The 18,345-nt window shown below is 38.7% G+C and overlaps 1 protein-coding gene across 1 annotated transcript in view; it reads right to left on the bottom strand.

The window, feature by feature from the left end:
- MTHFD1L (methylenetetrahydrofolate dehydrogenase (NADP+ dependent) 1 like) overlaps positions 1-18,345 on the bottom strand; it is a 138,319-nt gene that overhangs the window by 35,125 nt on the left and 84,849 nt on the right. The window contains exons 25-26 of the mRNA XM_052687568.1: positions 8,525-8,632; positions 6,786-6,938 (exon numbers count right to left, since the gene is read on the bottom strand). Of these exons, the coding sequence (XP_052543528.1) occupies positions 6,786-6,938; positions 8,525-8,632 (261 nt within the window). The remainder of the gene's footprint in view (positions 1-6,785; positions 6,939-8,524; positions 8,633-18,345) is intronic.

Raw genomic sequence — 18,345 nt, forward strand, 5'->3', positions numbered from 1 at the left:
TTAATTGAACAATCAGGGTGGGCAGGCAGGACTGCAGCATCATGGAAAATTTGCCATGAGCTGTGTGGTTTGGTCACCTGCTTTCTGCTCTTTCTGCTCTGCCACGGTGAACAACCAGTAAGGCTCAAACAAAATGCTCAAACTCCCATAAGTCTAGTTTTCCAACACTGCATTCCTATTTCACCTGTGAAGTCACGTGCAAAATTGAAGGGCAGTGGTCTAAAGTTTCTGCCACTTTCTACCCAAACTGCACTTCCCAGTGTCAGCAGGGAAGTACAACTAATAGCAAGCCCCATCAAATAAGCTAAGGTACAACAATCAAGGCAGCTTTATCTCCATATGGTGCCTCATTCACAATTTTTTTTTTCCTTTCTTAAATGATGAAGTTTTGTTCATCCTCTCTTGGGGTCATAGACTGTAAATCAGAGAAAAGGGAATGAAAGAGACAGAAAAAATGACCATGCCCATAGTTAGGTCTTACTAGAATAAACAGAAAGATCTTGATGATTCCCAGTCTCTGGTGGCCTTGAATAAAGTATGTTTTAAAAGAAGTGCCCCTTCAGCTGCAGGCATGGTACAGGTGATTCTAATTTTATTTGCCTACACTAATGCTATCTACAGCCATAAGACAGCTGCACTGAGTTCATTACATATACTTCACAAGTCCAATGAGGGCAAGACATTAACAACCACACTGAAGAAAACTGTTTCAGAGTATAATGAGTAGTCTTTGCTCCAGCTTCACTTAAACTTGTCCACACTAGCCAGGCACTTCCCTTGATCAAGCAATCCATACCGCTGATGTGTCAATTCAGCTAATCTTAACTGAAAACAACTGCTACAATGCTTCAGATCTACACACATCAGTTTAACAAATGTCTGTTCAGCAGCTTTGACCTGCCATACCTTTCACTGAACAGCACAGCAGAGCCTTTCACATGCAAAGCCAACTAGGTAAAATTATAACATAAGAGATGTGAGGCTGTGGAGAAAAAAAAATTCAATGTCAGGTCTTCTGAATTCAGGGTATCACTTACTGACTGAAATGTGAAAAGTGAAAGTCATTTTTTGTGCGTGCAAATAAGTGTTTCTTTTAAGATGCCTGTTCAGATGAATGAGTTTAGGTTCACAGAACCACATGTTTATTACTTAAGTCTAAAAGCCTGAACACATTATTGCAGGGATGTATTTAATAAAAATAACTCTGGAAAAGAGAACGTAGGAAATGTCACTGATACAAGGAATACATATAGCTCACCTTTGTTATTAAAAGGCTAATTTTCAAGTGTCTACAGCCAAGTCTAAATATTTGCATAGTAAAATTATTCTCAGACATTGCTTAAAATAATGTAAGACTGGAAAACGTATACAGATACTGAATATGGAAAACTACTTTTACATTTGCCATACTGAAATTGTTTGTAAATTAGGTTATACTGAGAAAAATCTGATCTACTCTAAACGTTAAGCAGCTTGCCAAACAATGCACGTATTTTATTCTGTGATACGTTGCTTAATGGTTTCATCCTATCCCAAAACAGCAAGCCTTCCTCCAACCACTCAGTTTGCTGAAATAATGCATCTCACTACTTCTTTTTTCTATTCAATTGAAAACAAAGCAAAACCAGTTCTGCTAACTTTACAAATGCTGTCCCTTGAGAAATCTAAGGCTAGTGTGAAGGAAGCTGTAATCAAGATGCAATGAATTTTGCCAGTAGGACCTGCAATGGGACCTGCTCTTTCATCCAGAAAAGGTAATACATTGTACTGCATTATAATGTAGATTAAATAGTGCTTACTGCCAAACACAAAGCACAATCAAGAGAGATTTGAATTACCTGGAATTTAAGTGCCGTGCCATTCAAAAGACATGGAGAGGATGATATATTTTTCAAGCCACTCTTTTCTTCTCCCATTAAAAAAAAAAGTATAAATCCCAAGTCATAGGTAAAGCATGTTCTGCTCTCTCTTACACCCATCAATTACTCCCACAACTTCTTCCTGGACAGATCTTAGATCATGCCATTGTTTCAGCTAACAATTTTGGAACATTTTCAAGTCTTTCTTACTATTGTGACTTCAGTGCCCTCTCCCAGTTCTCCATGCATATCCTGGATGTATCTTCAAATAATTCCCCAGATATCTCCTCCCAATGGTACAACTCTCAATTCAACTTCTTTCTCTTTCTAGCCAAACCCACAATTCTAATCCTCTCCCCAATTTTCTGTTTTCATCTTCTCACCACAAAGGGACACAATCATCCTTGACTCTTAACTGTATCTTGGTCCACACACCTGGGATGTTCCCATGTAGCCCTTTTTACTATAGTCTACAGACTTTACCTTGCCCTTTCAGCTGAACCATTCACTTGGGCCTAGTTTTGCCTCATCTACAGCAACTCTCTCTGGCCAACCCAATACAGCCACATCATGCAATCTGCCAAGGAACATGGATCATTTGCTAGTGCTACACCACCCATTTCTTAGCCCCTGGGTTTTAAACACACTGAACTAAAGTTGACTGTTCTCACCTCATCTTCTTGCCAATGATCTTAACTGGGAATGTTGTGTGCAGTGAAATCCAGAAAGCCTTTCTTCCTCCTCTTCAGAAGGAGTTACACCTACCATAATAAATACTATATAATCTAATAGGAGAGCAGATAGGCTTTTCTAAGGGTTTTTCAGTTGAGAACTGCACAATTTCACTCCTGAGTTTAATTGAAAACAAAAGCTATAAAGTTACATTTTTTTCCCCACACTTGTTGCAGTTACCTCAAAACCAGTATGCAAAACCTATGAGCTGCTAGTAGTATATTTTCAAATAGCTATTTGGCACTGTGAAGCTATTAACCACTATGAAAGAAGAAACTAATTTAGCAGGAAACAGTATCTTCCTTCCCAAAGTTTCAAAACAGATTTACTTTCATATGTTTCTTTCCCTTTGGAATATTCAGGTAATATTTTAGCAGGACAGAAGGGAAGCTTTTCTTCTAAGACGAGCTTAATTTCTAGCACATCACATGGAAGAGAACAACGGAAATACAGCTCAGTGTGAGAAAGCACCAAAGTGCAAGAGCTTTTTGGGTGGGGGTGGGGAGAAACACGCATACTACTAAAATGTAGTAATACTCCACCCAGGCATTGCTAGTGAATGACCTCACTTGTTTCCTACATATACTCCAGCAGCCTTCCTGCCATCACTCTGTTGAGCCAAGCAATGATGTCAACAGTCCACCTGTGAGAGTGTTGTGGCCCTCTGGGTCAGGGTCACAGAGAACTCAGAGAAAAGCTCTGCCAGTGTTAATTACATGAACCTCTTGTTTCACTGCTGATTTCCTCTGATAAGGCTCAGCTCACTTTTCCTGGAAAGACAACTATGCTGGAAGGGAACCACAGCCAAGTATTACTCAAAACAAATATTACATCGAGAATATGAAGATAACACATTATTTAGTTTTAAATATATATATAAATCTAATAGTGCTGAGATATATACATAAATGCATGTGTACTAACAACAAGGCTAAACTACAAATGCTAGTTACTGCAGATAGCTTCTAATCTTTCAGAAGTACTTCTCTCTTCCATTTGTAATGCTCTTCTCAGTTAAAACGGAGCAGAATTCTAACCTTCTTTACCACTGGTAAGTTCTGCCAAGTTAGAGTGAGATAAGTTTGTCCAGTAAATAATACACTTTGAGAATGGAGTTTGACATTTAATTAGTGGATCTCTTGCCCTTCAGTTAATTCTAGAGAAAGAATTGTACCACAAAAGTGCTAGGAACACATTCAGACTTGTTCATACATTCAGATTTGTAGCAACTCCAATAGTTTCAAGAAATGTTCTGTTCCACATTCTTGACCATTAACAATATTTTCCAAACAATGAACGATTAGTGCATATTTAGATCTTTATACATTATCTTGCTCTATAAACTCTCCTAAAATACAAAACACTAAAAGTATATTACCTTCTCCATTCCTGCTGCAGGAAAAGTTACATGGCTATTCTATGTTCCACTGAATTCAAAGTAACTAACTAGAACACATTATTAAAAATCTCCTCAAGTAGGAAATTCTGTATCTATTTATCTATCTATCTACAGTGTTTTTCTTAAGAACCATAGTTTTGGTTCTGAGTGATGAATTAAAAACAAGAGGCATCACTTAAAATTATTTTGTCAATAGTGGTGTCTTATGGACAACTCCAGTGGATTTATGAGGCTGAACTGCAGCTAGTTTATGCTGAGGAGGGCAACGTGACTCATTCAGAAAGCTCAGCCCAAGAACATTTCACTCTGACATCCTACAGAATAGCTCCCTTATGGATTTCAAGCAGTTGCTGCCCATTCTTCACATACACTCCTCACAACTTTATGACACACAATTTCCAGTGCAAATTTGAATCCAGGCCATGAAGAAGATACAAGAACTTCTGACAAATTGTATTCTCTTACCAGTAATTGGAGTTTGGTCTTACACTACTTAAACACACAGCTGTGCACTGCTTCTGGTGGATGTACATCATGTAGCCACACAGAAGGAAAGCACATCCCTATGACCAGTGAGCTAAAGTGACACAGTTTCCTGAACTCCAGGAACTCTTCTGGTCAGAAAGTACTTCCTTCCTTGTTTCAAACACTTGATTGTTTCAGAGGGAATTCAAAACAATAGATTAGAAACTTTCAGCCTTTGCTAAGTGTACTACTAGGCAAGGAAATAAGGCCATGCTCTGGGAAGATGAGATAACATTGGGAGAGGACTCTCTTCCGGAAATGCAATAGCTCTTGCATCCCTTCTCTAGCACCATCACATGAATCAGCTACATATAAGTAATAATTCCTGCTATGAGATGTCAGATGCAGTTCAACTATTGTTTGAAAGAAGATGTGCATGGTTAGCAAAAGGCATGAGCTAACACAGCAGTAATTTCTCAGCAATTTGATACGCCATGTCAGGGAACAAAACAGTAAGAGTTTCTTAATCTGAGCCTGTACTTTTAATGAATAATTAGGAAGAAAGTATGACAATTTCCTCTTTTTAGTAATTCATTGAATGAATTCATTCATTCTCCTAAAAAGGAGAAAGAAGGTGTTGTTATTTCTGCAGTTACAAACCAATACCCTTCCCACTATAACTTAGTTACACAGAACAAGCAGACATAATGTTCATAATGTCTTGGGCTCATCAGATCCCACAGGAACACAATTTTTCTTTTGTTGCACTTTTTCCTGACTCGATTCCGTTCATCTAACTATGTTAGAGATGAAGGATTTAATATTTAGAATATATTCTTAACTTCCTCTTATGAAAAATCTCCCCATCTAGTTGACTAAAGGAAGCCAGCAGATGATAATTTTTTGGATTTTAGCTAACTTTTCAATACTGTCTCTCAAAGTATCCTTCCGGACAAAACATTCAGTATTCAATTAGACAAATACATAATACAATGAGTGATCAACTGGCTGGCAGGTTGGGCTCAAATTGTAAATGGGACTACATCAGTTTGGTGGCCAGTCACCAGTGGTGTTCTGAAAGGCTCTGTTTTAGGGCCAGTTCTCTTCAATGATTATACAAATATGTAAATCATCTGGACACAGGAGTTGAATACATATTAAGTAAGTTTGTGGATGACGCTGAATTAGGAGGAGCTGTTGACTCCTTTGAGGGTAGAAAGGCTTGCAGATATACCCTGATAAAATTAGAGGGCCAGCAATCACCAACCACATGACATTTAAAAATAGTAAGTGCTGGATTTTGCACTGGGATTGGGGCAATCCTGGATCTGTATACAGACTGAGGGATGAGGGACTGGAGAGCAGTCCCATGAAAAGGGATTTGGGGGTTCCGGTTGAACACATGCCAGTGGAGTGCTTTGGCAGCCAAAAGGGCCAAGTGTAACCAGGTGTACATCAGGCCCAGCATTGCCACTGGCTGAAGGAAGTGGCTGTACTCCTCTGCTCTGTGTGGCCTCATCTCAAGCACTGGGTGTGGGTTTGGGTGCCACAATGTAAGAAGGACATAAAGCTATTAGAGAGCATCCAAAGAAGAGGCACAAAGACTACAAAGGGTCTATAGGGCTGTTGAAGACATAAGAGGAGTGGCTGATGTTCCCTAGTTTGTTTGGTCCAGAGCAGAGGAGCTGAGGGGACAGCTACAGCTCGTCACAGAGGGAAGCAGAAGGGCAGTGCTGAGCTCTGCTCTATGGTGACAGCAATAGGGCCTGAGGGAACAGCATGGAGCTGTGCTAGGGGATGGTCAGGTTGGGTTAGGGAAAGGGTCTTCACCATAGGGCATGGAACAGGCTACCCAGTACAGTAGGCACGGTCCCAAGTGCCAGAGTTTAAGGAGACATAGGGTTTGATTTTGGGTGGTCCCATGCGGAGCCATGGCTTGACTCAATGATCCTTATGCACCCTTTCCAACACAGAATCACAGAATGCCCCAAGATCACATAACTACTGTTATTTACAAGCTGCAATTTGAATAACAAAAGGAAACAGCCATGCAATTGTAGTTTTTTCAAGATGAGGGTGCTTAAGTATCTCAAAAACATAAGAAACAGCAACAATTCTCTCACATCCTGTAGCCAGAGCTTTTATATATTATACTTTCCTAAATCTCTTTTTCTATCAACATATAGCTACACAACATCAAGGAATAAAATAATTATTAAAAAATGATAACTTACCTGGTTCTACACGCTTTTTTTAGTGACAAAGTAGTACTTCCACATCAAGCTAGATCAAAAGAAGAGGAGTGATCAAGTTGAATGCTCTATACTCACCGTTCCTACCAGGGGGTAGATGAACCCAGCTCCAATACTGGCTCTCACATCGCTAATCGGTAAAATGAAATCAGTGGGAACACCCTTCCTCTCTGGTTGATGGGAGAGGGATAGGTGAGTTTTTGCCATGCATATGGGAAGTTTTCCAAATCCCTAGCCAAAAATGGAATGAAAATAAAAGATTACAGTAACACAGAATACATTTTCACTTTGTCATCAAATTTCTATAAAACCTAAAATCCATGTATCAACAACTAACCTCAGTTCCTTAACAGCTAAAATTTCAGAAATTGACAGAATATTGCATTTTATGTTATCCTCTCTCAGTTCAGGCCCAAAGTTCTCTCCAAAGAGAGTTGCCTGTAGTTATACCCAGCTTCTCATGTGAATTCTCACTCTAGAATTAGGTGCAAAGTGTTGCCAATAGAATAGCTAGAGTGTGCTATTTTCTGAAAGAGTGGTCAAGCACTTCTCTCTGGAATCTAGTGACCTAATTAAATACCTAGATGAAATGGGAATTCATAGCCCCAGAGCCTCTAAGGGAGTCTTCTCAAAGGTAAAAATAAAAAGCTTGTGATACTTTACATGCTTTTTAAAAGCACAAAGTGTGTGAGGCGATGGTAGCCACTTTACTTACGAAAACGTAATAGCTAGCCGAAAAATGGGAGAAAACATCAGGAAGCTCCCCTAACACTGTTTGTCTCCAAGATTATTGATTAACCTTGAGCATGGCACATTCCACTCTTCTCTTTACGCCTTGACAAACAAGGATGCAATTCACAGGGCCAGGAGAGGCGGTACTACACTCTGCAGCCCATTGCTGACAGCAGTTCTTTAATGACACTGTGAAAGTATTTCCTGACACTACTAACATTTAGACTAAAAGCGGATTAGAGAATCTCAGTGGGAAAAGAGAAAGAAATAGGTTATTCTGCTCCAAGTAGACTAAGCAAGCTTCTTCTCCATCTAGAAAATGAAGTTAAATCTCAGGAGATTTGCATTATAGAGAAGATGGCTAAACTCTGCTTGTCTGGCCAAGTCGCTGAAGCATACTAAGGAATTTTTCCATGACACATCATCCATAGTTTCTATTTTCTAACAGAAAGACTCCAGCCATGTTTACTTCCAGAAGTCACTCTGTTTACAGAAATACATTCACCTCTCTACACTGTTTCAAAATAGAACACTCCTATGTTTTAGGAACAGTGATCTATTTTACTTTCTAATGTTTATAATCCCTTGAAAATAACATGAACAAAAGGAAAGCAAACAATTCCCAAAGTGTTGGGAGTGCTACTACTAAATTGCAAAGCTGTGCACCCTTTTCTGCAGGTACAAATGAACACTAATATGCTAGAATTGTGCAGATTCTCTAGCAACTACTTTTGCAAGTATGCAGTTGTTGCATTCAGAGAAATAACAGTAAATTACCACTTTGCAAAGAGAGCGTAAGATTTCATCAACAATCCCAGATGAATTCCAACTATCACTCATATCTTACACAGATATGTATGGATGCTATAGGAAGATAGTTTTCAAGGTTGAAACTATTCAGTTCTGTTCCATTCAATCCAATCTAAACCAACTCACACATGCCTGCATAGTTAAGTATCATGGCTAAGCTCATGTCTTTTAATAAAGCTGATCTAAACATTCCAATCACAGAACATTTTACAACCCAAGGCCTCCTGAGCCTCATCCAGCAAGCACTTGGTGGCATATTTTATTGATGCTCTTACCTGCCGGGTATAACGATCAATCTGTGACTGTGCAGTAGGAGATAACTCTATATCCTTCGCTCCATATACTTTCTGAGCAATGGTCTTAATTTTTTCAGCAATCGGAAGCTGCAGAAATAGGAAACAATATATGTAAGAACAGAATCCAAGAGAAACTAGTATCTTGTTTGCTGAGTGAGAAATCCCAATCTTTCATTTAGATTCATCGTTTCTAAAATAGTCTTGATACCAAAGTAAAGGGTACTGGTGATTGGATATGATAATCAATTACAGGTACATGAATTAGAAACATTTCAGCTACTCCATCATTTTAGGAGCCATAAAATTTGTGCTTTAAGGAGTTGGCAACAGGAGCTTATGCTCTTGCTTGAAGAAGGAGAAGAAAACTACTGCTATGTAGTTTCAAGAATCCAGACTTAACCCACAGCACAGACAAAAGGAAGCAAACTCCAGTGGGTTAGCAGGGATCACCAGACTGTTGTGACACAATTTGTATCACAATTATTTGTATCCCTAAAACCTACTCTAAACAAACCATCAGCTTCTTCTTCTTTTAATGTGAACGTGAAAGATGAAAGATGAACCACAGCTCTCTGTACTAGTTCAGCTACTTCAGTACCAACCACAAATGGGCAGAGACACATGCAGTACTCCAGGGGACACCACACCTGTAATTTGTAGACCCACACATTTAAGTAACAATAGGTGAAGAAGAAATGCTAAACAAAGAGAGATAATTTTGGGCCGAAGACTTGATAATCTCAAGGAAGTAATACACAAAAAGCACCAGAATAAAAATGAAGTGTTTAATTTTATATCAGCACAGTCAAGAAGTCGGTTTGTGAATAACAAACTAGCTAGTGCATTTATGGGAAGTTCCACAGTTAATCACATTTTTGCAATGCCTATCTAGAAGCAATGGCTGTTCTGCAAAGATACATCATTTAAAGGGCCTTTATCAGGCTGATCTTTTTGTATTTCTGATTAAATTTTAGAAAAATGGAAATTTAAAAAATGTTTACATTAATAAAGAACTCCAGTAACAGTGACATCACAAACAACATGCTTGCCAGACTTTCAAGCAGCTTAAATATAAGACTGCAAAAGGCTACTAAGGCTTAAATAAAATCCCCTCTCATAAGAAATTTCAAAATGCAATTTTAAAGATGTGCCACAAGACACCTTCTGAACATGCTGACCATATAATTATTGCACCTTAATTGGGTGGAATGATGTCACGTTCCCGACTTCAGGCTTTTTAAATGAATCCAAGTAGAGTAATAAAACCTAATGAGAACTGGAGATAACACATTATGAATATTCTGGATATAATTCCTGGCAGCATAAAGCTGAGTGAAATACCTCAATGACATGGGTAGTCATCAAGAGACTAAACTTCCTTCAACGTAGTTAAGTATGCTCCCTGACTACTGCAGTCTAGAATGCAGTGGGAGAAATACAAAACACATCTGTTAAACCTGCCATTTGGATGCTGTTTGCTGGCAAGGAAGAAGTAACAGCAACAGCAAAAATAAAGGCAAGAGGAATTCCCCTCCCTGTTGTCATTAGGTCAACATCAAAACTGACAGTTTTCCACGTAAATCTCAATAATTTCACTGAGATGGGGAGGTTCATTTAGATTCAATTTGCATTTGCCTCAAAATATTTCAAACTAATTTGACAGCAGTATAATTACTATGCCCTCCTTCCAGGAACCATAGCTGCAGTTGCCAAACAGACTGCAGCATGGTTCTGGCTAACATCACAACAGACTGCTTTAATGAAGGCGGTGGCACTCTGTCTCCCAGGATATGCTATCTATTTTGTATGATCAAGTCTGATCTGGACAGCAGGACTGTTTTCTACAGATTTTTTTAATAAATAAGCATAATTTTGGATACTATTCAGCATCCACACCTCAATTTTTGCAAATTCAAGCTAAAAAGAATCACCAGTTGGGAAACAGATGCAAGAATGTGAATGTCAAACAAAACTTCTTCTGCCACACGTTTTTGCAAGGAATGTACATACGAGAGGGTGAGGCATTGCACTTGATGTTATGAAAGAGTTTGAGCTTATTTAGCTTCACAACAATCACAGATGAGTCCTGGCTAAACACAGGTCAGACAGAAATCAGCAGGGAGGCACAGCTGCTCTATACACATTAACACAGCCCATGCATGTGCACAGTGCTAGACACGCTTCCTTCCGAAGTTCCAGGAGTAGGCAGAGGAGTACACTACACTGTGCTAAGGATCCACCTGTTTCCTAGTATTTAGTGGGATTTTTAAGAGATTATCTATCTAGATTCACAAGCGTAAAAGCATTTGAAGCTAAAAAGTTTTCTGTATTTAGCAAGCAATATTGTTGGATAATTTCATTTAACTTAACGAAGTAGTTAAAGCCACGTGATAATTTATATGAGAAATAAAAATTCATTTCAGTTGAAATTCACATACTGGTATTTACTAGAAAAGAAGCCTTAGTAATTGACATGGCAGAAATCTGGATGTTTACAGGACATGCAAACAATTCTAGGTTGTTCTTATCTCATTTTTAAGGGTAAGTTTAGGGTTCAACAATTGTTGATTAATCACAATTGAAGTACTTTCATTGATGGGAACAGAGATCCACCCTATGTAACAATGCTTCACAGTGCTAGCTCATGGAAAAATTGTTTAGTTGAACTCAAAGGAGCTGAAAAATAATTTAGTGTCTAAATCTTTAGGATACTTTAAGCAGCATTTCTGCTCCAACAGATACCAGACTAGTCATAACATACCTTAGCCAAATACCTGCCAGCAGAAGCCATGCATCTCAAGTATATAGAAAAAAATATTTACTGCAAAGTCTTACTGTATCTCTCATGCATTTTTTCTGATTATTTTCTGCAATAGGTTAGGATATTCTTGAACTAGTTGTTCATTCAACAACTAGTTGTTCAGACAGATTGTGGAGTCACCTTTTTTGGAGATCTTCAAAATTCATGTGGACTTGGTCCTGGGCAGCCTGTTCTAGATGTGCATGACCAAATGACCTTGAAAGGTCACTTCAAATCTCAACCATCTGCACCACTGTATCATCTGCACTGATGCAACTGTGGACCCTCAACCAAAAATCTCTATACAAGAAGAATGAAAACTCTGGCCTGGATGGTGCATGCAGAACTGCATCCTTAAAAACACCAACTTAGCTCTACAGCCCTTCTGCTGAATGGACGGTTACAATGACGATGAAAGTGTCAAAAATACTAAACACAAGATTTAGGATCAGCAATAAAAACTGTTCTTCTTTCATTTCCTTTAAGGAAGGTTGTGAATATTTTGCAATGAAGCACATTTAAGCAGTGAAGAGGTGATAGCTAGACAACATGAATTTAAAGAAAATTCGATTTTTATAGGTAGCAATGATATATTAATGTAAACAATGACAGAATTAGAGCACCTTCAGAGAATTCCTTTCAAATTCAGTTTTAGCTTCTCAGGAAAATGGCAGCATGAAATGCTCAAGGTAAATTTATACTGAATGTAAGAAGGTGCTACATGGTCACATCTGCTAACAGCTAAGTAGTTTTGATGTTGCTCTGAGAAGTAACTGATTATCCCAGCCCTGCTAAAGGCAATGTGTATTTCTGAAATCTCACACATAAAGAGCTTCCAAAGCCATATACTTCCTCTGAGGCAAGCACAATTATGTATGCTTGTTGAGGCTACCAAGCATCTACACCATAAACAGGATTATCTCTTTGTCTAAAGCTTAACAAGTGTTAGCTACAGCAAAGGTACACAAACTACTTTCACAAAAACAGCATCTATGTAGTGGTATAATTCATTATTTGATAGAGTACAATCAAACTAAGAAATCAACAGTAATAAAGAGTGAAGCATGTCATTCTCAAGATTGAATTGACTATCAAAGATTAAATCACAGCAGTTTCATCATTCAGCCATGCTGCTACTTCCAGGCCATTACAGGAAGAGATGAGTGAATTGGTGCTGTTTATTACATTAAGTTCTTTCTTCCAACATTATCAATAGCATACTTGCACCACAAGGTACCATAATAAAGCTTTCATTCCTGTTAGCCTTTTCTAACATTTCTTTCATTCTTCATCCCTTCTTTCAGCTATGGCAGCAGACTGAGAATTATCATTGTTCCACAAGAAGTCTGATGAGGATTTCCAAGGACATCAGAACAACTTGCACAGCCCCTCCTTATTCCTTCCTCCCCCTGCTGTTCACACTCACTGTTGTGCCAATATAGTCTAGACCACAGCACAACTGTTTTGTAGCTGCACATAGTAGAGAAAGTGATCCAGGAAAAAAATACACTGATCTTAATTCAATACACAGAGACACTTAACTATAAAGAGAAAGCCAGTATAAAGCAGAGGTACAGAGATAGCTAAAATGCCATTGCTACAGAAAGAAATGCTCAGTGTGTTTGAGAAAGATCACAGAAGTGTGCAGGTACCACAAGTGCATTGGAACAGGGATACTCTGCTAGGACTGTAACACCTGACATCAGTCCTGCTGCCATCAGTCAGTACCATTGAAATGATAAGGCCACAATAGGGACAAACAGGGACTATGCTTGGGATTCCCATCTTTTGCATCCTAATCTGGATATCTGACTTCAAGCTGTTTGGCTACTGGAGAAAGAAGTTCATCTTTTCAAGTAGCCATACACTAATCTCAGGGACTGCTAAAAAAAAAAAAACAAAAAACCTCTGGTCCTTCCTTCTTTCTGCATTAAACATTCCTTCAGACTCTTACCCCACAAAATAGGGTTCAGCAGAAAATGGTCTCTCAAAAAACAAAGCCAACATCTGTAAGTCTGTAGCCAGTCTTCATTCTGCAAGGTCTCAGCAAAGCCTACAGCTACTCTGATAAGCAATGGTGTTATATCGCTTAAATTGAATACCTGTAGACAGTGCAGCGCTGTCTGAAAGAATCTCTTCACAGTCATACAATATAAATATTTAAAACTAATTTATTCCCTCAGAAAACCTGTGATTTGCTGAAAAACATGCATTTAAACATAGAATATATGAAAGCCACTGTCCTACCACTCACAATTTTGACATTGCATGCTTCAAGTTTTATGAAGATTGACTTTAGTCCTACTGCCTATAATACTGTCACTGTTTTACTTAAGAAGTCACCAACCTCTGGATTTATTGTTCCTGATCTGCGTGTGCTATAGCAGAAATTCTTAAAATGGTTTAAAATTCAAGGCAGTGGCACTTGTTTTTATTTAAAATTTCAAATAATGCATTCCCTGAAAGCAATAATAAAGAATCACTGGTTGACTAAGTGAAATAGTATGCAGACATCCCTCATTCCTCTTCTTGGGAACACTGCCAAATGAAAACATATGATGGGAGTATGGCTGAAGGTGCTGTGTGGGGTGACAGAGTGCAGCACTAAAACAATAGCTGACTCCGCACATTCAAACTCCTACTTCTAGCTTTTCCCTTGGATAAAATAAAAACACATTTATTAAAGTATCTTTATATTCTGGTTCCAGAAGACCTGTGGCTGACAGAAAGATTCCCAAATCTCTAGTGCTCCTCTTCCTTTGTTGGCACAAGACAAGATTTTGTTTTTTAATTTGCAGAAAAGCATATTCAGTCAAGTTAAATGGTTTATGAATCAACACCTAAGCCTGTGGCCTCAGAGATTTATTTTCCAACTTTGAAATCCCAGCTGTGCCTAAGACAGTTTCTTTATACAAAGAATAGGAAAATTATAAAAACAAACACAAAAGTGCAGTGTTGTGAAGATCTTACACACACCAAAAAGATAGAGTGAATCAAAGACAGCTTCCAATCTCAGAACAGTCAATTCAGTGGAAAAAAAAAAGTGTCCAGAGTCCACCACAATTTTTTTGATGGGAAATGAGAGGAGAGGCTGGTACAGCCCCATGAAATTCCTCTTTAATGTGGCTTTGTTGCTAAATATTTCACTAGCAATGGGTTGGGGGAAATAGTGTAAGAAGTAGCATACCCCGGAATGCAGCACAGTCTACATTTCAAGATGAGAAATGATCTTCATCAGCTATTAGTGGAAGTTTCAGTGAGGAGCATATATAATTTTATTCATCCCCATTCTAGCAGTATTTAGGAACCTTCAGTTTTGTCCATTCAAGACAAAAGAACAGAAGGATGGATTAGATGCTTAGATATCAGTAGAAGGAGGAGAAAATATTTCCCCCACCACTTAATTGCATTGGAATTAAAAAGACAATTTTTTTGCAAATAGACAAATGCTCTGCTATAGGTCATTTCTCTGGAGCTCAGTGTCCTCAAACCAAAGGCCTTCAAGTCCTTCTTGACTCTGTCCTTCTTTTCAAACCACTGCCATTCTCAAGTATGCTCATCACAACTCATTATTGAAGCCCATTGGTGGTGCACAACTACTGCTGTCAGTTTCCTCTGTTTTATGGTACATTTAAGTCCCCTGCAACTGATCCATCATCTCTAACAGCTGAAGCTATGACTGAAAGAAATGAGCCCACATTATTTTGCCACAGTGTGACAGAGACAGACAAAACCACAGCGCTGAAATGATCAAGATTTGCCTCTTATTGCTATGCTCCCAGAAGGGGAAGAGAAATATGAGTGCTGAAGCTGCTAACTCCTTCAGTTCCTCTCCCAGAAGTGCTACTAAGCCTCATGCCTCACATACGGACCCAAGATGACAGAGATCTCCTTTGTTCAGTAGACTGGCCAGGCCATTCACTGCGCTCAGCCAAAATATTCGTGTTATCAACTTCCAGAGATTAATATTTTAATCTGATTATATAGAGGTTACTTCTAAAGTAACATCTCCTATTTATTTCCATAGGAATTACAACAAAGAGCACAATGATAGTGTTTGATGGGCCAAATTCTCAGGTAGAAAACACTATTTTTCAACATAGTCACCACCATTAGCTATGCATTTTCACCAGCCATGGACAAGAGCCTGCATGCTGCTCTTGTAAACTTCTGCACGAGTTGAGGTGACCCACTTCTGCTGCTGCTATTGCTGGAACACACCACCCACTCTCAAAGTGCTCACACCCACTTCTTGGTCACCATCAAAGTTCAGCAAGTGTTGATGAATGTTAGAGGGTGCCATTTTCTTCCACAAGGAGGAATTCAGTTCCATACCTTCATGTGCACTTCCATGTTAGATGCTATTTATCAGACTGCCTCTCTGCTCACAGAAACAACAAGCAATGGAATACTGGGAGAAGGTTCAACAACTACTGCCATACCACCATCATCTGCCTCATGGGCCAACATATTAAAATGGGAGGCATTATTTTTGGAGCAGCATTTGTATTAACTAAAGGCAGAGCACTGGCAAAAATAGATGTCACTTCAGAATGGATGTCATCAACTTGGAAGACTGGAACAAGCCCTTCTCCTTACTCTCTTTTGTGACCTTTATGATTTTTATTTAGTTTTCAATGCAGCATACATGCAGTGACTGGAGGCTCCACCATTTGCCATGTCAGTCTTTTAAAGGTACAGTGCCAACCCCCTGACTATCCAGGTTTACTGATCCTGTCTTCATTTTCCCCCGATTGAGAAGGCCTCTCTGCAGTTTTGTGAGAGCTCAACACAGAGAAAACAAAAGAGGCCCCAGGCATTCCCCTTCCAAAAGCATGAAGTTTCAATGCACTGCATAGTGAAAGAAGGCAGGTTCCTCAACTGTCATGGATGAACAAGGAATATAACTCAGAATATAGCCCTCCCTACTGTGCTCTCACCTCCCTTTCCCCCCAAAAAAACACTGAAACCAGAGAAATTTGGGAATAGGATGCATATGTTTCCATCCTCTTCTATCCTCGCCTTAGTTATCTAAACTTATTTCTAACAGGTCAGACAACTATATTTTGAGTAATAGCATTCTGCTGCAACTTAAAGATCCATACTTCAAGAAAAGTGAACCCAGAAAGGAAGTCAACAGTGATAAGAGAGTTGATTATTTGATATTCTCCATATGTAATATGAACATATGTATATGTTTTTTAAAAGCACAGATCACTTCATAGAGAATTCAAGAGGCCTTTAAAAGAAACTCATCCTCCAAATGTTAAAGAAAAATGTTCAGTAAGAACCCAATTTGACAATAAAATAAGAAGGAATAGTTTTCATTAGGGGAAACATCCATACTAAATTCACACATTGCTACAGTGCTTATTAAAACCACTGCTAATAATCATATAAACTGTTATAAATTCAGAAGCCTATCAAATAAAACATCTCATCCTTGCTCCAGAACAACCCTCCCGCTGCAGTGAGTCCTAATACTGCAAGGATTACATGGCACATTGTATCTGCTTATGCCATTTTCTTACACTTGTCAAGTGACAACAGAGTTGGACTTACTTGCCAGATGTTGCTTCTTGCATTTGATACTGCCCTCAGAATATGCTTGAAGCTTCTTATGTTCTCAATTCAACTCCTGACAAATATTTGTTCATCTATTACTAAATCTCAAATGAACCCTTTCTAAAATCCAAAATATTTTATAACAGTAAAGACATCAGCTAGTTGGGTAAAAACAAAAGCTTGCCTACTTAGAGAAATAAAGAAAATGTGATAAGTAATCTAAAAGGGGGACTGCACATCACTGTATCATGTATAGACACTGGCCCTAGGCACACTCCCATTACTCAGCAACAACCAAAACATCAGTGCGCTATTAATCCTGTCTTGGCTTAAACCAAGACATTGACTGAGATGCTTTGAGAAAGCTTTGAGAAATATAACCACACTACACAGTTCTCTGATAAGGATAGCATGCTATGATGCTCAACAGGACTACTTAGTTGAGTCTTGAGTCCGGAGTCAATACAACTGTGTTGTGTCCAGTGTCCAAAACTGCTTATTCAGCACATGCCTGGGTATTGCTGGAGAACATGGTGTGAATGTATGAGCAAATCTTTTTTTTTTTTTTTTTTTTACAGATTTGACAGATACAGGAAAGATGTTCTTCTCACGCGATATATACTTGTAAACACCTTTCAGACTTTATTTTCCAATAGATTTGGAAATTACATAAAACACCACAAATAGATACATGTCATTTCGGAGAAAACCCAAAGAGATCTCAGATGACCTGGACTACTCTGTAATTAGAAGCCAGACTGACTACCAGTAATACAGCTTGCTGTAGACACTGATTTGACTAGTAAAAACAATTTTACATATAGGGGAGTTAGGGTTTTGTTTCTAAATTATCCAGGGTAATGCCTTCTTCAAAACACTGAATGAATCTATCACAGTGTCTATCTTTTTCAAAAGTGGTTTGTGCTGCTGGGATTTGTTCTAATTATAGCTAAAGGACTTAATGGAGACATGGATTAAAGGGAAGACTAGAGTAATCTTGTAAAGACAGACAGAGATATGAATGAAGCAGTAGTGGTCTTATGCAGAATATTTCCCTCTTCAACATTCCACAAGGGAAAGAAGAAAACTGCAAACCTCATTAAACTGGAGGCAACCAGGTCCTGAAAGTATTCGAGCAACTGGATAAATGCAGAAATTGCTGAAAAGGGCCAGAATTATCTGCTTGCACTTACACACCCTTTAAGGCACAGTGGTGAGGGAATATATGTCTGAATCCATCTTACAACCTCTTCTGCTTCTTCACTTTCCTGTCATAGGTTACCCTCTGAACAGTAGAATTCAGTCTTCAAAATTGCAACATCAAAAACCCCTATTATACCCATAATTAAAACCTGGGCAGGCTGACTTGGAAGAGACAGTTTCTTTCATGTTTCTGGGAGCACAGTGTGCAAAAGATCTACCTTACCTCAAAACG

The sequence above is a fragment of the Tympanuchus pallidicinctus genome, unplaced genomic scaffold (assembly GCF_026119805.1).
Source record: "Tympanuchus pallidicinctus isolate F22 unplaced genomic scaffold, pur_lepc_1.0 scaffold1, whole genome shotgun sequence".
In the NCBI taxonomy this organism is placed as follows: Eukaryota; Metazoa; Chordata; class Aves; order Galliformes; family Phasianidae; genus Tympanuchus; species Tympanuchus pallidicinctus.